Source organism: Trachypithecus francoisi, unplaced genomic scaffold, assembly GCF_009764315.1.
Source record: "Trachypithecus francoisi isolate TF-2019V2 unplaced genomic scaffold, Tfra_2.0 Lachesis_group7, whole genome shotgun sequence".
In the NCBI taxonomy this organism is placed as follows: domain Eukaryota; kingdom Metazoa; phylum Chordata; class Mammalia; order Primates; family Cercopithecidae; genus Trachypithecus; species Trachypithecus francoisi.
This window is the reverse complement of record NW_022681472.1, coordinates 77,977,831-77,996,590: the sequence shown is the minus strand read 5'-3', so window position 1 is coordinate 77,996,590 and position 18,760 is coordinate 77,977,831. Positions and strand designations below refer to the sequence as shown.

The 18,760-nt window shown below is 41.3% G+C and overlaps 1 protein-coding gene across 12 annotated transcripts in view; it reads right to left on the bottom strand.

Annotated features, from left to right (window-relative positions):
* Positions 1 to 16,870, bottom strand: part of TBC1D31 (TBC1 domain family member 31) — an 82,139-nt gene extending 65,269 nt beyond the window's left edge. For 4 of the 12 annotated variants that reach the window (XM_033203250.1, XM_033203251.1, XM_033203257.1 and 1 more), the window contains exons 1-5: positions 16,648 to 16,870; positions 16,063 to 16,194; positions 11,948 to 12,094; positions 6,334 to 6,449; positions 2,420 to 2,598 (exon numbers count right to left, since the gene is read on the bottom strand). In XM_033203250.1, coding sequence (XP_033059141.1) covers positions 2,420 to 2,598; positions 6,334 to 6,449; positions 11,948 to 12,094; positions 16,063 to 16,194; positions 16,648 to 16,724 — 651 coding nt within the window. In that variant the 5' untranslated portion in view covers positions 16,725 to 16,870. Of the gene's footprint in view, positions 1 to 2,419; positions 2,599 to 6,333; positions 6,450 to 9,372; positions 9,447 to 11,947; positions 12,095 to 16,062; positions 16,195 to 16,647 lie in introns of those variants that run through there. The other 8 variants (XM_033203255.1, XM_033203261.1, XM_033203262.1 and 5 more) reach the window with 4 other exon arrangements.
* Positions 16,871 to 18,760: the final 1,890 nt, after the last annotated feature.

Genomic DNA, 18,760 nt, shown 5'->3' with positions numbered 1-18,760 from the left:
AAGAAGGAAGGGGAGAGAGGGAGGGAGAATTGGTGATGTGGACAATGTAGTGTGACACAAAGTGCCAGCTCCCTTAGGGTGGAAGTCACAGACAGACCCCTGGAGCTGAAGAGATATGACAGGCTTGGCTATGGGGGCCTGGAGGAGGAAGAGTCACTGGGGCGCTGAAAAAGGGTGGGACAGCCAAAGGCTCCTTGACTCCATCCCAGGATTTGGGAGGCCTGACTCTGCAGAAAGGCTCCAATCTGGCTTCACACCCTGCCAGCTCTGGTACTTGCAGCTGCCAGTGCTTCCAGTCTCCAGATCCCAGTGTCTTTGTGTTTGGGGAACAATAAACACTGCCTATTTCATTGAGGCCCTGTCAGGACTGAGTTGAGATAAGGTGTGGAAAGTTCTTAATACAATGCCTGAAACATAGTAAACGATTCAGTAGCTATTATCACAGTTGAAGAAAGGGTGAGATCTGAGTAGGTGGAGAGAATGGGAGGGTTACTGGGTGTGGTGAGGAGGAGGAGGGGCAGCAGCGTGGAAACCCTATGAAAGAGCCCAGTTTGGATGTCATATAGGAAATCACAGGAGAGGACCACCAGGGGACATAAGGACAAAAGAACAATAGGAGCTACTAATAAGGGCCTGGCACTCTGCCAAGCCCTTGACATGAATTATTTATTTTATCTCATTTTCTCACTAGCCCCGGTAAGGTAGTTACCACAGACCCATTTTCCTGCTCAGGAAACGGAAGCCCAGAGAGGTTGGTGATGTGGCTTGTCTGTAAAAAGAAATGATAGAACCAAACTGGGGCACTTGTGGGGCTCAGAACAAGAGTACATCTGGAGGCCCATATACCATATGTTTCTACATAGTTGGAAAAAAACAAAAGAAATGGATTTTTAAAAGGTGGTATATTTATACAATGGAATTCTAAACAGCAATAAGAAAGAACAACTTATTAATAATAATGGATGGATCTCAAAAACATTATGCTGAGTGAAAAAAGCCTTACATAAACTATTATTGTATAGTTCTATTTATACAAAATTTTAGAATAGGCAACACTAATCCACGGTAGGAAAAAGAAGAGTGGTGGTCAACCAGGGAGGGAGACGGTGGAATTTTCTGGGATAATGGTAATGCTACAGCTACACAGGTTACCTAGGTGTGTGTATTCGTCAAATTTAACAAATGAATACTTAAGACTTACATAGTTCATTATATATAAATTTTACATCAACAAATATTGACCCCTAGTCAATTAAGTAAAGGCTTAAGTATTTACAGGGAAGTACGCTGATGTCTGAAGTTTACTTTAAAACACACACATAGCTGGGCACAGTGGCTCATGCCTGTAATCCCAGCACTTTGGGAGGCCAAGGCAAGAGGACTGCTTGAGCCCAAGAGTTTGAGACCAGCCTGGACAACATAGAAAGACCTTGTCTCTATAAAAAATTTAAAAATTAGCTGGGCATGGTGGCACACGCCTGTGGTCCCAGCTACATGGGAGGCAGAGGCAGGAGGATTGCTTGAACCCAAGCTGTAGTGAGTTATCATTACACCACTACACTGCAGCCTGGGTGACAGAGAAATACCCGTCTCAGAACAAAACACACACACACACACACACACACACACACACACACACACACTTATTAGGATAATTAATGAACAGAGGGACAGAAAGCTGGACAGAGTGGCTGGGTGTGCGGTGGCTCACACCTGTAATCCCAGCACTTTTGGAGGCTGAGGTGGGCGGATTACTTGAGATCAGGAGTTTGAGACCAGCCTGGCCAACATGGTGAAATCCGGTCTCCACTAAAAATACAAAAATTAGCTGGGCATGGTGGTGCCTACCTGTAGTCCCAGCTACTTGGGAGGCTGAGGCAGGAGAATCACTTGAACCTGGGAGGCAGAGGTTACAGTAAGCTGAGGTCATGTCACTGCACTCCAGCCTGGGTGACAGAGCAAGACTCTGTCTCAAAACAAAGAAAAAGAAAGAAAGATGGATAGACCCATAAGAGAGTATAATGTAAAGTATAGTAGAGGATAGTACAGTAACGTGTTAATGGTAGAATCTAGATGCTGAATGTACATGTGTTCAAAAATTCTCACAAATCTACTGCGTGTTTCAAATTTTTCATAATAAAATGTCAGAGGGTTAAAAATGAAAACAAAACCAATCAACTAAGTGACTTTCGCCTTAGGAGAGTTGAAGTTACACAGCTATAATTTTAGAAAAGAGCTCGCTAAGTCATAAATTGTAGCTATAGGCAACATCTTTGTGTTGGCCACTTTGCTTTGCTTGTTGCTGAGTTACAGAGCTACAAGGACAAAGTAAATCATTACTCATATACATCTATACACCATGTTGACCAAGAAATTAGCCCGAGAAGCACAACAGGCCAAGATGTCCCCTGTCACTGACCTTCTGTATACCCACAGACTGGCGAATATTCAGCTTTCTTTTTCTTTGAAAGGTATCCAAGTCCCATAATTGTGCTGTATCAGAAGAAGTGGTGATGGCGTATTTCCCTGATGCATGCACAGAGATTGAAAATACTGATGACTCATGTCCTCTCATCCAGCTAACTAGCTCCTTGGTGACTGTGGTAAAAAGTAAAATTGTTACCCAGGTAAAACACTGTACGTTTAGAAATAACACTACATATAAACACCATAGATGAACTGATCCAATAGGTGGTTAGGTATTATATGAGGCACCTCCATCAATATCCACAAAAATGGAAGCCTGTGGCTAGTTGACAAAGTATGATGGGACATGTTAGCAACATCTCATTCATGTAGGAGACAAGGCTGACAAAGGCTTTGATGCAGAATAACCTCAAAATTTATGCTAGTGAGTTTGGGCTTTCTCTTGTGGGTAATTTTATGTAAAAGAGTACCATATTTAGTCTGTGTTTTAGAAAGAGCACTTTGAGGATATCTGGTGGAGGGGAAGAGATTGAACAAGAAAGACTAATTTATATGTTGCTGTAATAATCCAGGCAGGCGATACGGAGGGCCTCAACTAAGAAAGTGGCAATGGAGAAAAGAACAAATCCAAGAGCTAGTAAGGAGAAAAACAAAAAGATATTAGTGATCAAGTTGATGTCCTGAGATATAAGAGAAGTGAAGGCTCCAGTGGTTCCAGCTTAGTTATTTAAGCAGATGGTGATATTGTTAGTGGATGTAAGAAATACATGAGGAGAGGCCAGGCGGTGGCTCACGCCTGTAATCCCAGCACTTTGGGAGGCTGAGGCAGGTGAATCACTTCAGCCTAGGAGTTTGAGACCAGCCTGGGCAACATGACAAAATCGTATCTCTAAAAAAATAAAAAATTAAAAAATAATACTAAATACATGAGGAAGAACAGGTTTATCAGTGTGAGATAATGATAATACATTTGGTTTTTAAACTTGAGTCTGAGGTACTTGCGTGTATTTGTGTAAGCAGAGAAAACAGTTTGGTAGGGAAAGTACCAAAAACTATTCATGATAATTATCACTGGGTAGTAAAAGCGTAGGTGATTTTTCTTTTCCTTTCCACTTTTTTGTATGTTTGCAAGTTTTCTACAGTAGGCATGTTTTATTTTTATGATCAGAATTTTCCCCCCAGGAAGATGGAACTTGAGAATAGTCAGAAAGCAAGATATAAATCTGGGAAACATCATGATACAAAGTAGGTCAAAACTGAAGACAGAGAAATAGACAAATCCCTTAGGGAAACAGCAGTGGTTTCCAAACACCATTCGGAGGTCTGGCATTAGTTAATGATAAATTTTCCATTGGTCTTCAGGGAAAGAGAAAAATACAGATAATGCAGTGAGTTTTTCATAAAGTCAAATTTAAAGTACTACTCTTTCATTTGTATTATGTCACTCCCTGTTTATGTAGAAAGAAACTCCCTTGTTTTACGGAATTGTATTTTTTTCCAATGTCAATTCGCAATATTAAAAGTTGACAAGCTATGTGAGTTCTTCCACTTTTTTAATTGGGTCAAAAATCCAAAGTCTAGGAACCACTGAAATAATTCAGGAGACATGATTGAGAAGCAGTTAGAAAGACAGGAGGAGAACCAAGGTAATAGAATGAAAACTAAAACAAAACAAAACAAAATAAAAAACTGTCAAAGTAATCCCAATTGTTAAATGCTATAGAGAAGTAGGATGAAAACTGTAAAGATGACTTAAACGATCAGGGGTTAGGGTTACTAAGGACCTTGGAGACAGAAGTCTCAGTAGCATGGGGTAGGGGAAGCCAGGGTCAGAATTCATCAATGGATACTGCAAAGAAGCAGAATTTGGCAGAGAGGGGAAAGAAAGAAGGAAGGAGACAGTGTCTAAGGAAGGGGCTTCATGGTGGGGGTTCAGTGAAGTAGAAGAAACTATAAGAACATGGAACAAGGAAGAAAAAGAGGAGAAGAGTAGAATCTAAGGAAAGGTGAGTTATAAAGACTTGATTTTTCTGATATTTTGTCACAGCAATGTTTGTAATGCCAAAAATTGAAAACAGTTTGAAAGTTCAGCAATAGGTAATAGGTTAAAAAATTATGGTAAACATCTATACAGTGGAATGTTAGGTATTGATTTTAGATATGCGATATGAATTTTAATGAGGTAAAATTATCCCATGACACAATACAGACAGAATAATTATGTATTTGTTAGAAGATAAAAAAAGTATATACATAGAAAACAGACTGGAAAGAGAGCGCCCCATTATGAAAACACTACGTCTCTGGGCAGTACTGCAGAATCACTGTGTTTTTTCTTCTTTGTATGTAGGATGAGAGTGTACTACAGTGAGTAAGAGCAGTGACTCCGCAGCCAGACCACCTAGGCTGGAATTCTGGCTCCACTGCTTATGAACTGTGGGACTCTGATTAAGTTACCCATGTGCCTCAGTTTCCTCATCTGCAAAACAGGGATAATAACAGTATTCATCTCTGTGGGTTATGATGATGATTAAAATTAATTAATGTCTATAAGGCCGGGCGCGGTGGCTCAAGCCTGTAATCCCAGCACTTTGGGAGGCCGAGACGGGTGGATCACGAGGTCAGGAGATCGAGACCATCCTGGCTAACATGGTGAAACCCCGTCTCTACTAAAAAAAATACAAAAAATTAGCCGGGCGATGTGGCGGGCGCCTGTAGTCCCAGCTACTCGGGAGGCTGAGGCGAGAGAATGGCATAAACCCGGGAGGCGGAGCTTGCAGTGAGCTGAGATCCGGCCACTGCACTCCAGCCTGGGCGACAGAGTGAGACTCCGTCTCAAAAAAAAAAAAAAAAAAAAAAATGTCTATAAAGTCACAGAAAGTCCCTGGCAGGGAGTAAACACTATGTGTTAGCTATCACTATCTTTAATATTATTATTTATACATCTGCTGAACATTATAACACATTGACTATTTTAATAAGAAAAAAATACAGTTGAAATATCTCTTTTTTAAGAGTAATAGGTTTAGTCTACAGAACTCTATGTTCTCAATTTAAAAACATAATATGGTATAAAACACACAGGCTATATTAAAAAAAGATACTGTACCTGTGTAGTAAGGAATTTGACCTTTGCAGAGCGGTCTGGCTTCTGTTTAGGCTCCTGGAAGGTAACCTCTAAACCCGTGACTTCAGGGGTGTCTTTGTTATTCCTGGCGGGCCCCTCACACTATACCAGATAGTTTATGCTAAGAAGACTCAGAGTGGGAGATGGCCACACAAGAAAGGTCAACCACGTGATTAGAAGTTTGGGGCTTTTGGGGCGAGTGACATCAGACTAACTTCTTAGGAGGAGAGGAGGGCTGGAAATGGAGTCCAGCCATGTGGGGAATGATCCAATCAATCATGCCTATGTCATGGCACCTCAGTAAAAACTCTCGACACCAAAGCTTGGGTTGACTCCCTGTGTCAACAGTGCTTGGCGCAGATGGCCAGCCACACACCAATGCTGGGAGGGTTGTCTGGGAGGGCAATGCATCCCTGAAGACAATAGAGACTTTCCTTTTGGAAGCCTCCCAGATTCCACTCCATGCTTCTCTTCCTTTGGCTAGTTATACTTTGTATCCTTTTACTATATTAAAACTATCGTCATTAAGTGTAGTGCTTTCCTGAGTCCTGTGAGTTGTTCTAGTGAATTATGAAACCTGACAGCAGTCAGGAAACCCTGACTTTGTAGTCAACCGATCTAAAGTGATGCTGTTCCTAGGACTCCCAGCTTGCACCTAGTGTCTGAAGCGAGGGCAGTCATGGGGACTGCGCCCTCAAGCTGTACAGAGTGATCAACTTCTTGCACTTCTTCACTCTATATTTTTTACTCTGCTTCAACAGAAAAACAGAAGTTCTTACCTGTATCAAAACATTTAATAGAATAATCAGCTAATGCCACAAGGAATTCAGATTTCCTACGAAGATTAAAGGCCAGAGCTGTGCAAGCTTGCGCTGTTCGCTGAACAAGATTGAACCTATTAAGAAATCATTGCATTAGTATCACAAATACTTCCAATAATTATAAATTCCACGTGGAAGGAGTCCGTAGAGACGAAGAAAATGAAACCCAGAAAAATGAGCTACCATTTTAGGCCAAAAATAGATTATGAAGGGTGCTATGTGCCATATTAAGGAGTTTGGATGTTATTAGAATAGGAAGCCACTGTAAGTGTTTAGCACAACAGAATCACAATCAGGTATGTGTTTTAGGAAGATGATCCTGGCAGCAATGGCAAATGGGAAGAGGGACAAGGAATAGAGGAGATCACTAAGAAAGTTACTACGGAAAATCTCAGCCAGAGATATGGGAGCACAAATAGGAGAGGTTTCAGAAGCCAAGCAGAGGCTCGGTACAGATTCAACATGGAGCGAAGAAGGGGGAATCAGGACCTGCGCTTATGTAAAATGAAGATAAGGCTAGATACAAGGCTGTTGTGATGACTAAATGAAATAATACATGTTGAGTGCTCAGTAGAGTACTGGGCACCTAGCTAGAGTTTAATTTACAGAAAATTAAGCTTTTGAACTTAGGCAAAAGAGGAATAAGTTTGGGGGTAGGCAATGGTAAATCAGTTTTTAAACATGTGGTTGAAGGCCCTGTGAAACTGATCTAGAGCCACGCTGTCTGAAAGAAGTACAACGTGAGCTACATACGTAATTTCCATTTTTCTAGGAGCCATATTAGAAAAGTGAGAAGAAATAGGTTAAATTAGTCTGAATAATATATGATATGCTTTGGCTCTGTCCCCACTCAAATCTCTTCTTGAATTGTGGCTCCCATAATTCCCACATGTTGTGGCAGGGACCCAGTGGGAGATAATTGAATCATGGGGGCAGTTTCCCTAACACTGTTCTCATGGTAGTGAATAAGTCTCACGAGATCAGACGGTTTTATATAGGGAAACCCCTTTCCCTTGGTCTTCATTTCTCTCTTGCCACCACTACGTAAGAAGTGCCTTTGCCTTCTGCCATGATTGTGAGGCCTCCTCAGCTACATGGAACTGGGAGTCCATTAAACCTCTTTTTCTTTATAAATTACCCAGTCTCAGGTATGTCTTTATTAGCATGAGAACAGACTAATATACTTTAAGAACTCAATATGTATCTAAAACATTAGTATTTCAATATTTAATCAATTCAAAATTATTGAGATATTTTATACTTTTTATCATATTAAGTCATCAAAATCCAGTGTATATTTTAATTTTACACATGCTTCATATCTCAATTTGGACCAATCACTTTTCAAGGGCTCAAGAGTTACATACAAGTTAGTGGTCCCTGGAGAGCCCAATCTAGAAGAGTTCTAGTAGGTAGTAGTAGCAGAAGTAGGTCTAAGTCAACAGTGTTTACATGGCAGATGAAGCCTGAGGCTTGGTGGTGATGTGATTATGGAAAAGAGTGCCTGAAATATGGAAGGAAGCAAGCCAAAGACAGATGTCTGGGGAGCACAACATGAAAGGGGCAGGCGCTGGAAGAAGAGTCAGTAAAACAAGGGGGAAAAATGATCAGAGAGGTAGAAAATTCAGCAACTGCTGTACCATGAAGCCAAAGAAAAGAATTTCAGGCAGGATGGGAAGACAAGAGTGCTTAGTGTTTTAGTAAAACGAGAACTGAAAAGTGACCAATGGATTGAACAATTAGGAAGATTTTGAGGGAGCCCAGTATACTGGGCTTTATGATCAAGCCTGATTTTAAGTCCGAGCTCAAGTCTGATTTTAAGTCCAAGCTCTGCCGCTAACGGCTCAGCTCAGCCACAAATGTTTTTAGTGAAGGGTGGCAGAATATGCCATATCAGAACACGCCACTTTGGCATAAGGATTACTTTGAGCTGAAGGTAACTGAGAAAAAGCAGATATAAGAAAAGCTCTCAGCCAGGCGCGGTGGCTCACGCCTGCAATCCCAACACTTTGGGAGGCCAAGGCAGGCAGATCATGAGGTCAGGAGATTGAGACCATCCAGGCCAATGTGGTGAAACCCTGTCTCTACTAAAATATAAAAAATTAGCCTGGCGTGGTGGCGCACACCTGTCATCCCAGCTACCTGGGAGGCTGAGGCAGGAGATTTGCTTAAACTCAGGAGGTGGAGGCTGCAGTGCGCTTGATTGTGCCACTGCATCCTGGCCTGGGTGACAGAGCGAGACTCCACCTCAAAAAAAAAAAAAAAAAAAAAGAAGAAGAAAAGCTCTCTGCCCTTGTCTAAAAGTTTACATGAATTTGCATACATTTATAAAGGTGACCCTCTTCCCTTCTCTACCAGGAAGGATAACAGTTGATCACAGGAGTTGACTTTAGATCTTCATCATCCTGGAAATAGCACCAGAGAAATATATATGACTACCATTAGTTTCCCATATATTTGCCTTCCCACAATTTGCTGCCCTGAGAGACTCAAGGTCCTCTTCTTTTGTCTTGTCACTTCTCTAAAAATATACTGTTCTTTGACAAAGATGCTATATAAGTCAGAGTATAAGCCACTTTTTGAGTTAGTAATACCTGGACAGTCATGTGTTACACGCATGATACAAGTTGATAATGTCTCACACTAATACCTGGATACTCTGGGTATTCTCATGTGTTACATGCATGATACAAATTAATAACTTGTTCATTCTGCTCTTGTTAATCTATCTTTTGTTACAAGGGGCCCAGTTGAGAATTTAGAAGGGTAGAGGAAAAATAATTTTTTCTCCCCAACAACCAATAGTGAAAAGGGGACAATGGACAAAATAGTAACACTCATGGTGCAATGTCTCAGGGAAGGCTATAGAAGATAGGGATTAGCACTAGAAAAAATTAAGATCACCTGTTTTTATGAATAAGGTAATGAGGGCTGAACTTTATGAATAAGGTAATGAGAGCTGAACTTTATGAATAAAGTAATGGGGGCTGAACTTACAATATACTTGAGGCTGCAATTCGGAAGGAGAAAGGAAAGCTTGAAGGTGTCTGTTTTCCCATGAATCAGGAGGCCTGGCAGTCAGAATAAGAGTGGAGTACAACGAAAGGAGACAAGGAAATTGGTAAAGGTTTGCGACACTTGGTGGAGAATAGGCAAAGTAAGTAACGGTAGATAAGCAAATGAAGTGCAAAGAATCCTCAATATTGAAGTTCATTATTCTGTCATGAAATCAATCAACAATTACTTTTATTTTTTTCAGGAGTATTAGCAAATAGACAGTGGTACTGATTTAAGATTGGGAATTGGTGAGGTAACAAGAATAAAGGGTAGAAAAGTTGGCCCCATTACTTTTTTAGTAAAGGGCAGAAACAATGATTTATAGATTTTTACCTAATGAATCACAGATAAGTAAATTATATGTCACGTCTTTTCTTGAACTATTTGAGAATAAGTTACCAAGATCAAGTTTCCTATAAATAAGAAAACTCTCCCACATAATCACAATATACATCAGCACCAAGACATTACATTGATACATTACCACCATTTAATCCTAAAACTCCAGTCAAATTTTGCCAATTTTCCTAATAATGTTCTTTATAGCAAAAGGATCAGCCCAGATTCATGCCTTTGTCATGTCCCTTTCATCTCCCTCAGATTAGGAGTTCTTTAGTCTTTACCCAACTTGCATGATATTGACCCCTGTGAAGATCACAGGACAGTTTTGTTATTAGATGTCCTTAATTTTGCTTTGTGTGATGATCCCACTGATTAGACTCAGGTTATATATCTTGGCAGGAATATCACAGAAATGATGCTGTGTTCTTCTCACTGCATCCTATCAGGTGGCACACAAATTTTGATTCATTCCACTACTGGTTGTATTAACTTTAGTCATTTGATTAAGGCAGCGTTTGCTAGGCTTCTTCATTGTATAATTACTCTTTTTTCCCTCTATAATTAATAAGTATTTTGTGGGGAGGTACTTTGTGACTATTCAATATCCATTCCTTATTAAACTGTTTGTTGATTTCAGCATGAACTCATAGATTTCAATTTTATTCAATGGACGACTCATCTCCAACATGACCAGAGGGAGCTCCTTCAAGCTGGCAACTGTGTCTTTTTGACACATCCCGAACATTCTTTGAACAATTCCTTCTTTCTGGCTACAAAATGTTACAGGCTCTTCCTGTACTTTCCCTGTCTGCATCCTGAAATTGGCCATTTCTGCAAATATCCTTGATTCCTTTTTGTAGAAAGTGGTACTTTTGAAAATAAGAACTCAACACAGGGTATATTCATTGCTACCGGCATGCTGTTGCTCCCAGGCCCACTGAGTGTACAAAGCTAAGGAATATGTGTATATATATTTGTACATACCTCTATTTAGTTCTATATCTATCTCTATATATTCAAAACCAGGGGTTCAAACTGATATGTCTAATTCCAATACAATGCCAAGGGGTTTATTCTAGTTTTCTGCCTTCCATAATTTTTAAGTCTCTTTTCTAAGAGTGAGAAACCTGGCCCTCATTATCCCTAATATATTTATTTGATAAAAGCCCTCTGTATTAAACTAGCTTCCCATCACTGCCCCATTCCCCATGCAGACACCCTCTGCCTCTCTTTCTGGGCTGCTGCAGCTCTCCTTCCCACCTAGCCCCACTGCATGAATATCTACCTCCATCAATCTCACCTCATTGCTTTCAGACTAAATTGTTTCACAAGGGAAGAGAAGAGGAAGAAGAGTGGAAATCAACTTTTTTTTTTTTTTTGAGACAGAGTCTCGCTCTGTCGCCCAGGCTAAAGTGCAGCGGCAGTGGCGCGATCTCGGCTGACTGCAACCTCTACCTCCTGGATTCAAGTGATTCTCCTGTCTCAGCCTCCCGACTAGCTGGGAAAACAGGCGTACACCACCACGCCCAGCTAATTTTTGTATTTTAGTAGAGACAGGGTTTCACCAAGTTGGCCAAGCTGGTCTCGAACTCCTAACCTCAAGTGATCTGCCCGCCTCGGCCTCCCAAAGTGCTGGGATTACAGGCCTGAGCCACCACACCCAGCTGAAAATCAATTCTTTAAAATTCTTAGATCTGGCACGCCATAACAACAATGTGCAAAGAAAATTGCGCTCTTTCTACATTGCCTGATGATGTACCAGAAATTGATAACTCAGCAATAATGGGCTGGGCACAGTAGCTGGAACCCGGGAGGCGGAGTTTGCAGTGAGCCGAGATCGTCCCGCTGCATTCCAATCTGGGCGGCAGAACAAGGCTCCGTCTGAAGAAGAAAAAAAAAAAATAGCAATAATAAATTTTTAAATTTAAGGAAAAAAAAAAACTACTAGAGAGAGACTATTAAAACCAGCAGTTTAATTCTCTAAAATGTGAACCGTATTATCATTCTGTCCTTTCCCACTTTCTTCCTTCAGCACCTATGACAGTGCTTTGCAAGGTACCTGAAATATAATAGAACTTAATAAATCTTTCTGAATGAATAATGAATAGCAGGTATGAAAACAGTCAGTGAATTAACTTGTTAAATAACGTAGATATCAACAGTATCTGCTTACCTGTTTCCATACAAGTCAAAAACATAAATATTTCCTTGGTGGTCCCCAGCAATTAAGCAGTCGCCTGTGCCATCAAAAGCCACATTCAAAAATCGCAAAACTTTTGGATGGTAATCAGAAGTGTTGTGAATGATGTTCACTATAATTCTGTCAAAGAAAAAAACCCAAACATTGAAATTCTATATCATGTATTACTTGATATTATGAAAACCATGGCAAGTAAAGCATTTTGTCTGTTTATTCTTCCCTCTCCTACTGCTACCGCTATACCGCCTCTTCTCTAGAATCAATCTGACCAGGATTTCAGAAAAACAGTTCAGAAGCTACGCACTGTCAAAGCAGCTACTGTTCATTTATTCATCAAATACTTGAAAACTCATTGTGTCAGACGCAGAACAAGCCAGGTGCTAAGAATAATTGATATGCTCCCTGCTTCCATGGCACTTACAGTTTAGTAGTAAGGACAGACATTAAAAAAATAAACACACATATAAACAGATTTATAAACGGTGATTAAGTGATATACAACAACAGGGTATGAGATTTTGTTTTTGTGTATGGAATGTTTCACAGTGAATTCAGTGTGCATGAGTTTTACTTTCATTTCTAATGTATCTACCATGAATACCCTGGCAGGTGAGTTCTGTAAGGACAGGACCACTGCTTGCTCATTACTGTACCCCAGCACCTGGTCTACAATACACAAAAGACACTCAAAATATGCCTACTGAATGAACAAATGCTTTAATAAATCATTCTTTAAAACCCACATTAATCATACTTCTATATAAAAAAGTAAGGGAGTTTATATTCTAGAGACACATATGTAATGATTAAACTGTTAAATGAAAATGAAAATATTCTAACCTGAAGTTTTAAACACTGACACACACACACACACAATGAGAAGAAAAAATAAATGAGAAAAAATCAAAACCAAACACGTCTCTAGAAAAATCACAAAAAATTAGCCAGATATGGTGCATGTGCCTGTGATCCCAGCTACTCAAGAGGCTGACGTGGCATTATCACCACAGCCTGGAGAGGTCAAGGCTGCAGTGAGCCGTGATCACGCCACTGCACTCCCACCTGGGTGACATGTAAGATCCTGTCTCCAAAGGAAAAGAAAAATCTACATATAGGGAAAAAAGATGAACACAGTCAAATATTAACAGCAGCTGTCTGCAGGTAATAGCAATATGGTTAATTTTTTCCCCTTTCTACTTTTCTATATTTTAGACATGTTCTTTAATGATTACATACTATTTTCATAACAGGAAAGACAAGAATACACAGCTATATTTGTTTAAATTTACCCTTTTTTGAGAGAAGGATCATATACCCTGTTGTTGAAAGAAAACTTCATAAAATTAACTTACAGCACAAAATAACTCCTTAAAATCATATGTGTGTATATTCTGGTCACAAAGGCCAGAATAATCCCATTCTTTATTGCAACAATAGTTTTTAATCATGAAAATTTTATCTTAATTGATTTTTCATAAATTTCTGGATTTTGTTTTTTTTTTTTTTTTTTGAGACGGAGTCTCGCTGTGTCGCCCAGGCTGGAGTGCAGTGGCGCGATCTCGGCTCACTGCAAGCTCCGCCTCCCAGGTTCCCGCCATTCTCCCGCCTCAGCCTCCGAGTAGCTGGGACTACAGGCGCCCGCCACCGCGCCCGGCTAGTTTTTTGTATTTTTAGTAGAGACGGGGTTTCACCGTGTTAGCCAGGAGGGTCTCTATCTCCTGACCTCGTGATCCGCTCGCCTCGGCCTCCCAAAGTGCTGGGATTACAGGCTTGAGCCACCGCGCCCGGCCTTTTTTTTTTTTTTTTTTTGAGATGGAGTCTCACTCTGTCACAGAGGCTGGTGTGCAGTGGTGCAATCTCAGCTCACTGCAACCTCCACCTCCTGGGTTCAAGTGATTCTCCTGCCTCAGCCTCCTGAGTAGCTGGGATTACAGGTGCCTGCTACCATGCCCAGCTAATTTTTTGTATTTTTCGTAGAGACGGGGGTTTCACCATGTTGGCCAGGCTGGTCTCGAACTCCTGACTTTGTGATCCACCCGCTTTGGCTTCCCAAAGTGCCAGAATAACAGGCATAAGCCATCGCACCTTGCCTAGTTTTTGGATTTTATATTAGAAACATCTATCTTCATTAAAACTTGATTAAAGCATGCTATATTGAATTAAGTGGAATAAACATTTTCTTCATGTTTATCTAAACATAAGGCTTTTTAGATTCGTTAAAGGAAACAGTAAAATTCTTAACAATGCTTATTTTTATCTAGTCCCCAAGGAATTAAAAACACAACAATAAATGTACAGAAATGACAAACAATATCAAAATGTTTCATGGCAACTAAACTCAGAGCAAACAACTTTTTCCTCCAGTCTTATTTTCTATAACACTTATTACATGTTCTGGCTACAAAATTACCTAATCATTGTTCAAAATATGAAAAATATAGAAATACACTAAGAAACAAATACTTAATTATAATCCTACCAAGTAGATGTAATCACAATAGTGACAATCAGCCCCTCCGATTTTCCATATAAATCCCACGTAAAAAATTTATTTTAGAGTAACTTACTTTCAGATTCCCACAGACTGCCTGACAGAGTTCCTCAGTTATCAAATATAAGAAGAATACCAAATATTTACTGAGCACCAAATGTGTAAGACAACCTGTCTGCTAAATCCGATTATCCCCACTGACAGGCCTTAGTGATTAACATGCCCAAGGTCACAGAGTTGGTAAACGGACATTTACTTCAACGAAATACATCTGACTCCAAGTCAGTGCTCTCTGCCTGTCTAAACAGCATGAACAATGAGTTTTAACGAACACAAAAATAAGCTATGTTTTAGTGGAAAAAGCAAACAAGACATTTGGGTAATCAACCCATTTATTTCATTTTTTGAATCTTGCACATATGTCTAGATATTCTGTACCAGCAAGAAAGAGAAAGGTGAGTTGGCTATAACTTTTAGAATGTTTAGAGAATACCAGAGGTGGGAGTGGTATTTACACAAACTCAAAATTTGAAAATGAAAAACCTAAGGAATCCCCACTTTAGACAAAATTTTTTATTCAATGTAGTTGAGATAGCGGCATTGATAAAGTGGCCTGACAGTAACCAGGAACCAAACAAGCTGCTGGTAAAACGTTGCACTTTGGATATACATAGTAGGCACTTAAAACTGATTTGTCGGCCGGGCGCCGTGGTTCACGCCTGTAATCCCAGCACTTCGGGAGGCCGAGGCGAGTGGATCACGATGTCAGGAGATCGAGACCATCCTGGCTAACACGTCTCTACTACAAATACAAAAAATTAGCCGGGAGCGGTGCCCCTGTAATCCCAGCTACTCGGGAGGCTGAGGCAGGAGAATCGCTTGAACCCGGGAGGCCGAGGTTGCAGTGAGCGGAGATCGCGCCACTGCACCCGAGCCTGGGCGACAGAGCAAGAATCTGTCTCAAGAAAAAAAAGAAAAAAAAAAAAAAAGTCTGATTTGTCAAGAAGCAACCAAAGGATCAACAGAAAAATCACTAGAGGCCAGGCGCAGTGGCTAACGACTGTAATCCCTACACTTCGGGAGACCGAGAGAGGCGGATCACCTGAGGCCAGGAGTTGGAGAACAGCCTGGCCAACATGGTGAAATCCCGTCTCTACTAAAAATACAACAATTAGCCGGGCGTAGTGGCGCGCGCCGGTAATCCCCGCTACTTGGGAGGCTGAGGCAAGAGAATCGCTTTAACTTGGGAGGTGGAGGTTGCAGTGAGCCCAGATCGCGCCACTGCACTCCAGCCTGGGCGACAGAGCAAGGCTCCATCTCAAAGAAGAGAAAAATCACTGCTAGAACAAGAAACACACTGAAACAGGAACTCCAGCGATTTCCGTGAAATCCTAGGGAATTAGAAGCAATAAGACCACTCTGCGTGCAGAAATCGAAATCCAAATGGCACTGCTTTGTAGTAAAGGCTTCCACGGAAATCACACAAGACAGGCTGAGCCTCAAACAGGACAGGTAACTGGAAACAGAATGAAAAGTAGCGCTGGCCGTACTAGAAGCCCCCCAGCAATGCATAATGAACGCCCCAGCCCCTACACACACGCCAATACGTAAACTCCAGAGAACTCCAGAGAACCGGAAGTGTGTTTTGTTCCTTCGCCGTCCCCAGCACTTAGAGGCGTCCTTGGCACACAGTAGGCGCTCAACAAATAGTTGATGAATGCTTGTACGTCTAAACACATCCAAGGATTTAAGGATGGATAAACTGCAGACTTTGGAAGAGGCAGAATTGTCCTGCTCTTCCACCCAGCATCTCCCCCAGGAGTTCTGCTCCAGCTGCAACTGTTAAATACTCACTGAGCACCTACTACGTGCCAGGGACACTAGCGGGATACCGTGATCATTAAACCAGGAAGAGTCCCGGCACACACCAAAAGCCGCAAGTTCCCAGGTCTGAGAACCACCTGCCTCCTCCTGTCCCGGACCAGACCCCCGCTCCCAGAACTCAGAAGGGGATCCTGCGGACCCTGGCGTCCGGAGCCACCTGTTCCACCGCAGGACATCCAATCCAAGGATGTGGGGCACGGTCAGAGCCAGAACTCGGACCGCTACCTGACGCCCGGCGTACCCTCCTCGTCGGTCTCCATCCCCTCCACAGCCCGCGCCCTCCCGCCACGGCCTTTACCCGTCCCGCGTGGCCGGGGACGGCTTGCGGTGCCATATCTTGCCGCTCTCCTTGTTGCCTAGGTCAGTGCTCTGCATGGCGAAGGTCGCCCACGACCGCCGGCGGCCCGCTGGGTAACCGTTCCGGTGCCTTCCCGGCAGGCCCAGCGCTCCCGGCCCGGGAAATTTGAGCGCAGGCCACTGCGGCCTGGATACTGCACCCGCCGGCCTTACCAACCCCCTTTCTAATAACAACCAATCGGAAGGCGGATCCCTCCCACCAAACTCCGCCCAAGCGGCCTCTCCCTCTTTGGACAATGGAATCGACCAAAGACCTTCTCTTAGACTCCGCCTCTTTCTGAGCTCAGTCTTCCCGCCCCCGGACCTAAAGCCTTCTGGGAATCGTAGTTTTCTGCAGGTGGATCATAGACGCGAGGAATTGGCTTGGGAATTCTGCCCTTTGGGACCCTCGTGGGGTTTTAGGCTCCCATCACAGGCAATAAAAGTGATTTTCTCCTGTGGTCTCTGTATTCCGTTCTAAATTGCTTTTAGGGATTAAGGAATTGTATAGAAATAACTAAGAGAAGCAAGGAGACAAATACATTGAGAACTGATGGGTTCCTTTCATAGAACGTTCGGCCTCAAAAGAAACTTACAGATGAAATAGTCCATTCTTCTTGACCTTTTCACCATGCTCATGGTTTTGTTTTGTTTCTTCAGTTCCATAATCTGACAGGACCTTCCGGCATTATGATGTCCAGTCCACCAATCACGGTCCGGAAAAGCAATAATAACAACTGGCTACCTTGACTTTAGTGTTCCTTTGATAAAAATTCACCTAGTGCCTCCGGAGTGTTTACTAGGTATGGGGCACTTTTCTACTTGCTTTCCGAATGTATCAACTCAATTAATCCTTGTAGCTAATGTACAAGTTAGGTAGTACTAATTATCTCCATTTTTAGTGCTCTATGAAGTTGTGCATTAATTTCCTGGGGCTGCCCTCACAAATTACCACAAACTTGGTGACATAAAAAACAGAAACGTATTCTTCGGAAGTTCTTGAGGCCATACATCGGAAATCAAAGTATCTGCAGCCTCCTTTCAGGCTCTAAGCAAGATTCCCTGGCTTGTCTATTCCAGTTTCTGGGGGTTGCTGGCTTTCTTGACTTGTAATTGCATGGTTCCATTCTCTGCTTCCATCTTCACACGTCTTTCTCTTCCAGGATGTATCTTTTTCTCTTCTGTCTGTTTAGAATCTCCCTCTGCTTTTCTCTTATAAGGAAACTTGCCATTGGGTCCATGTGAATAATACAGGATGATCTCTTCATCTCAAAATCCTTACCTTGATTACGTCTGCAAAGACCCTTTTTCCAAATAAGGTAACAGTCACAGATTTTGGGATTAGTATGTGGACATATATTTTGGGGGGCCACCAATCAACCTATTACAGGTAAGTACTAATATTATCCACTTTTGCAGACAAGGAAACCTTAAGTCTTTCCATTCCTAGTCTCTGTGTTATTCCACAACAGAAAAATGACGTTAAAAAAATTGTATGCTCGTGGTATTGGAAAAGTTCAAACTCTTGATCAGAAAAGCAAATTTTCAAAAAAAAATACTAATGCAGATTTTTAAGCTTTATATTGGTATCAATGGGTATATATGGATATATACATACACATGTATACATTTACAACACTAATTGGTAGTTTCTTATGTTCTAGTTCCTTTCTGAATCATTAGTCCCTCAGTAACAGGTACATACTGTTTATATGTATATATACACACATATATGTATATATGTTATATAATACATATATAAAGGTATATATATGTATAAAGGTATATAGTATAAGTATACCTATATACCTATAATATATATAAGGTATACTATATACCTTTATATATTAAGGTATACTATATACCTATTTACATATACATATACCTTTAGTATACAGTATATTTTTGTATAGTATAAAGGTATACTATTTATATGGACTTTTATATGTATTTATAAAGGTACATAGTTTGGACCTTTATATGTTTTCTTTTTTTCTTTTTATTTGAGGTGGAGTCTTGCTCTGTTGCCCAGGGTGGAGTGCAATGGCGCAATCTCAGCTCACTGCAACCTCCGC